This window comes from Drosophila serrata, unplaced genomic scaffold (genome assembly GCF_035046125.1).
Source record: "Drosophila serrata isolate PLE 108 unplaced genomic scaffold, ASM3504612v1 contig_187, whole genome shotgun sequence".
Lineage (NCBI taxonomy): Eukaryota > Metazoa > Arthropoda > Insecta > Diptera > Drosophilidae > Drosophila > Drosophila serrata.
The window spans coordinates 480643-486642 of NW_028257085.1; the positions used below are offsets into that span (position 1 = coordinate 480643).

A 6000-nucleotide genomic window follows, 5' to 3' on the forward strand; every position below is an offset into this window, starting at 1 on the left:
CATATTTAAAATGTTTGATTGCAATGTAATTTGTTGGAACACAAGGAAGCAAAATTCAGTAGCAGCATCATCAACAGAGGCAGAATATATGGCCTTATTTGAGGCAGTTAGAGAAGCCAAGTGGCTAAATTCAATATTAGTAAGCTTAAAGATAAAAGTAAATAATCCAATTAAATTGTATGAAGATAACCAAGGATGTATAAGTATTGCCAATAACCCCCCTCATGTCATAAACGTTCAAAACACATTGATATAAAATATCATTTTACAAGACAACAGGTTGATTAGAACCTATTTGAAATTGTTTATATTCCCACAGGTAACCAAATCGCAGATATGTTACCAGCGCAACGTTTTTGTGATCTGTGATATCAAATGAATTTAATGAACTGAACAAAGGACTGAAATGAAATGGATCTCATAAAAAATCAAGTGGCTGCCTCAACTTTAAGTTTTTTTATGTTTTTTTTTATTATATTATTTTTAAGGATTTGAAATGAAATTGTATAACGTAAATTATAATTTGTACAGTCTATTTGGGTTTTTGTGGGCTTTCCCCAATCCTTGCAACAAATGTTGGACTGAAATTGTATTACTCCCACTATAGCATATGCTGATACTTTCTTATGTAAACTATAAAGAATATATATATATACTACTTTTGAGGAGGTGTGTGGAAATGTCATATTATTGAAAGCAAAAATAGTATATTGATATATATCGAATATTGATAGTTTTGGCAATTTTGTATTATGCAGCCTTACTATTTTTATATACTTTTTTGTTCTCTTCCTGATTGGTTCCTTACTGAATAAACACGTGTGTCAGCTTTAAAATTAAATATCCGCAACAAAGTGTTTTATTTAATTATTACTACTGGACATATATAAAAACGATAAGTCAGGACAGACCAAGAGGAATATCAACGAGTAATATCTGTGTTCCATTGCCTGGAGGCTCTGCAGATTGATCTATTATCTACGGATTTTCTACATGTAATGATTGGTGTAATAAGTTCAAGTGGATCATAGATTTTTGCAATTTTTGACAATGTAATACAATACCCTCGCGAAAGTAGTTTCTGGCAACGAATTTCTCTCACCTCTTCAACTGAATCACCACCAGAAATTAAATCATCCACATAGAAATCCCTACAAACAATTTTGGCTCCAACCTGGAATGATTCCTTCTCATCATAAGAGAGCTGATGCGTGGCTCTTATAGCCAGAAGGCAGCTGGCTTGGTTCCACAAGTCACTTAAAAACACTCATCTCGTCCTCGTCCTCTCGGCAAACGATACACTGCAAAAAGTCATCAGGATGTGAAACGTGCATGCATCGGAACATCTTACAGATATCTCCACAAAGGGTAGACGTCAATTTAGCTTATCCATCAAACACGACACGCAGCTTTGTGCTCGTGCTTTCTTGCTTATGTACGCAATGGTGAGGAAGAAAGAATTGCGGTTCCGATGCTACCCTTGTTATACGAGATATGTGTCCTAGCTCCATATATTCCCGTAAAAATGCGGAGTACTGAGTCTTCAACGCTAAGTTCCTATCCAATTTGGCTTCCAAACTTTTAAAGCGACGACGAGCCAGGCAATAGGAATCACCTAAAGATTCTAATTCTGATGTGGACAAGAGACGAACAGAGTACTGCCTATTTTCAAGCCTAACGCAATTTCCCTTAAAAAGCTACTAGCACCGCAAGCCTTCAGGCAACAATTCTGGTTCTGACGAACTGAAGTCCTCGATTTCCCAAAATCGCTTTACTACGGAAGTAAGTGTGTCATCATCCGATTGATTAATAGGATCCCTGACGATGGCAGCCAATACAGACTTATGAGTTGACGCACTCGGCAGCCCTCCAGACACGATCCAACCAAATTTGGTGTTCTGAAATGTTGGCAACGTGCTGTAGGTCGATTACATGCCGTATTTAATTCTTGCTTTATTCTCGTCGGAGTTGCAACTGATGATCGGACGCTTGGCTTTAATTATATATAAGCTTACAAATGTAGTTTTGTTTTATAGATAAGGCAACAGAAGAAGAGAGAGAGAGAGAGAGAGCAACAGATAACAAAGAGAACGCCTAAGAGCGCAGAAGGTGCAGCGATACATCTATGCGCGCATAATTAGGCGCGAGTGGTTTGCTGCGAACAGGAATAATAAATCAGTTTTAAGGGCTTAGCGCTTAGTTAATTGTTTTACCAACCCTTATTATACCCTTGCAGGGTATTATAATTTCAGTCAGAAGTTTGCAACGCAGTGAAGGAGGCACCTCCGACTATATAAAGTATATATATTCTTGATCAGGATCAACAGCCGAGTCGATCTAGCCATGTCCGTCTGTCCGTCTGTCCGTTTCTACGCAAACTAGTCTCTCAGTTTTGAAGCTATCTGAATGAAACTTTGCAGTTAGTCTTCTATATACTCTCACTCGTATATATGTCGGAACGGGCCGGATCGGACGACTATATCATATAGCTGTCATAGGAATGATAGGAAAAGTTTTACAAAAAAAATTATAAAATTTTTAGTTTTCAACAGAATTTGATCAAATTTGAGATGTAGCCATTTCATATTATTCTACAATTTTGTGTAAAATTTTATAAAAATCGGACTAATATATCATATAGCTCCCATAGGAACGATCGAGAAATTAATACAATTAAATTTATAACTTTTTTAGTTTTCAGCTGATTTTCATCAAATTTGAGGTATAGCCATTTTATATAAGTCTTAAATTTTGTGGCAAATTTCATAAAAATCGGACGACTATATCATATAGGTGCCATACAAACGATCGTTTGATGTAGAGGAAAAATGCAAATCTGTGAATGTAAAACTGCAAATATAATATGTATAGGTGAATGAAATGAAAGCAGGTATTACTTCATTGTTTTTTAACACAAATATATATAACTAGCTGTACCCTGCCACGTTTCTCTGTGGCATATTGTGGTTAAGAGGGCACTTCTGAATACATCAATGTTCCGGCAAAATCATCTTCCTGGCATAAGGTGAAGAAGGCAGTCAGAGTTGTCGCTGGCGGATTCAGGACTCTTTCTTGCACATTTCTTTCTGTGAAATAGATACGTTGACCATTCTCCAAATGGACTGCCAAGTGAACTAAAGCTGGATAGCGTTCATGAATGGGGAACGAACAAATTCTCCATGCAACCTCGTTGCTGCTTTTGTATCTTCCAGCCTGGTATTGAGATATTTCATCGACAACTCGTACTGCATTGCTGTCCCCATTTTCTGCCTGAACACCAAAAACTGCCATATCGCTGCCTTTATTTACGTACTTGCAGATATATTTAATCGATTTCACGGAATTGCAATATTCTACGTTGATGTGCGCTTTGTATGATTTTGACAATAGTGTTGAGTATGGAACCACCCAACGATTGTCTACCTCAATATCACCAATTCTCATGTTTAAATTTGCCGAAGTCCCTCCATCTTCAGTTGACCGTCTCCTATACAGAGGATATCCATCGTCCCCTGTTACGGTGTTGGCTGTAAATGCTCGAGGATATCGCTTGGAACACTTCCCGTCTACCATGCATGGTGAACTTCGGTTGAGGGTACCACATGGGCCATGGATCATGTTCTTGATGACAACTGCATGCAAATCTGTATCAACCTCTGCCCGTGGAATCTCAGCGCATATCACATTGTCAATTTCGTCTGGAGTAATTTTATCATACAGCCAAATCAGTATGTGCGCATGCGGCAATCCTCTCTTCTGACATTCTACTGAATACATCCAGCACCGCTCAGATCCCAAAACTCCATGTTTCACAATGAAATCCATCAGTGACTTGAGCTTTTGTCTAAAAACACGGGCTGTGATGTCATGCCTATCCCTATATGATTGTCCAGGAAATAACAGCTGAACTATCTCGTCCCAAGCTGGATTGCATGTGAAGGTGATAAATAAGTCTGGACGGCCGTAGCAACGAACATATGCCTGGGCATCTTGAGCATATTCATGCATGTGGCTCGGACTACCTATGTATGAGGATGGCAAAATCGTGAGCTTTCCAACGTTGGTTGTATTACGGTCATTCATCACAGCATCCCGCAAATGTATAAATTCCTCGGACCGAAGTTTCTTCTGATTCAATCGGAGGAACAGCTAACGTTGTTTCAATTTTTGCATACATATCGACAATGTACTGATGAAACAACTGAAGACATTTCAATATATGATTGCAATCGGTCCTCCGAACCATTAACCTGTATGAGTAAAAGTTCATCGCGCAGCCGCGTCTCTCGGATGGAGGCCCGTTCTTCGTCAGTCATATTCGTAATCTTACGTCTTTTTGCTTCTGTATTGCGAATACGACGACCCAATCTCGACTTCTTTGGTGGCATGACTTCGTTTCTTACTGAACCTGAACAAAAAATAAAATTTGTATCTCCAATTTCTTCTTTCAATATGTTTTTAATGTTTGACAGGAAATGCTTTGATTTGCTTGTAAAGGGCGCAGTAGTAGGGGCACGGGGAAACGCTAAAAAATAGATATATTCGCAACCGCAGATAAGCTATCAACATCAAAAGTAGTCAATAACCGAGCTGGAACCTCAACGCATCTTCTCTAAAAATTTGGGCATAAACGGTTCAGAACTTTTCAAGTTTCTTCTTTCAATATGTTTTGAATGTTGGACAGGAAATGCTTTGATTCAGCTGGCTGCCTGTAGATGGCGCAGCAGTAGGGGCACTTGGAAACGCTAAAAAAATAGATATATTCGCCACCGCAGATAAGCTATCAACATCAAAAGTAGTCAATAACCGAGCTGGAACCTCAACGCATGTTGTGTAAAAATTTGGGCTTAAACGGTTCAGAACTTTTCGAGTCTATGAAGGATGTAGACACGAACAGAGCATTTTTATATGTATATATAGATTTATATTGTATGGATTCCTATTCATAGGAGTTCTATCTGCAAGGGTATATAAACTTCGGCGTGCCAAAGTTAGCTTCCTTTCTTGTTTTTTACTAAATTACTAAATTTTAGCAGCCGGATATAGATTTATCCGTTGGCGGAATACAAAAAATTATTATTTATTCGATCAACATTTCTATTAATTAGCTATTCTTGCCTACTCCACATTTTCTTTTTTTTATATTTCTTTTCAGCAACGAAGTTGAACGGCATCGAGCGAAGATTCTCGAAATTAACTCATTTATTGAAATGATGACTGAAGCCATGTCCAACCTACCACACATTATAAGAGAAGAATTAGTAGCTGAGGATTATATGTAATCTAGGAGCAGTTAATTTTCTTATAAACCTTCATGATGTATGCAGACGCAACCTGATGTTTCCGTCTTTGAACTGTTGTGTTAAGTGCTGAAATCTATTTTAAATTATGCTAGTAATCTTTGTTATAAATAAAACTCCGCACCTAGTTTAATTATATTTAATATAATTTTGTTTTGTTTTCTGGTCATCTGACTATTTGCAAAATTGTGCACATTAAATTAAAATTATCAGCAGGGCTCAACTAACAATACATAAAATGGGTATGTTTTTTTCTCCTTTGCAACAATGCGCAATTTATTTTTTTATAAATATGTAATAAAATAATATTATTCCTTTTTGTGTAATGGTTAATTAAGCAAGATGCTAAGATTCATAGAGGGCCGTACTATTTCTGTCCGGCTGAAGGGTTTGCAATTTTAGTCAGAAGTTGGCAACAGTAAGCGAGTTATTTCCGACCTTATGAAGTATATATAAAGTTCTTGATCAGCCGCTAAGTCGATCAGCTATATAAATATGGTCGTAAGTCATCTTATATACTGAATAGTCTTTGGTTTTGACGTCTGTAGAAAGGCAAAAGCACCAAACAGAGAGCAACGACCACCGCTAGAAATTTCTTGTTGCCTACATGCCATATCAACTGTTATTTGCTTTTTCTACTATGTTTCCATGTCACCTGTTCCTCACTGTTAACTTAAATAATTTTTATGTTAAACTAATG

At 37.4% G+C, this 6000-nt stretch overlaps 1 protein-coding gene across 5 annotated transcripts in view; it reads left to right on the forward strand.

Annotated features, from left to right (window-relative positions):
• The window catches only part of LOC110180214 (dynein regulatory complex subunit 3), a 246250-nt gene extending 240807 nt beyond the window's left edge, over positions 1-5443 (forward strand). For 4 of the 5 annotated variants that reach the window (XM_086829173.1, XM_086829175.1, XM_086829177.1 and 1 more), the window contains one exon: positions 5156-5443. In XM_086829173.1, the coding sequence (XP_086685299.1) occupies positions 5156-5282 (127 nt within the window). In that variant the 3' untranslated portion in view covers positions 5283-5443. Of the gene's footprint in view, positions 1-319; positions 438-5155 lie in introns of those variants that run through there. The other variant, XM_086829174.1, reaches the window with a different exon arrangement.
• The last annotated feature ends 557 nt before the right edge of the window (positions 5444-6000 follow it).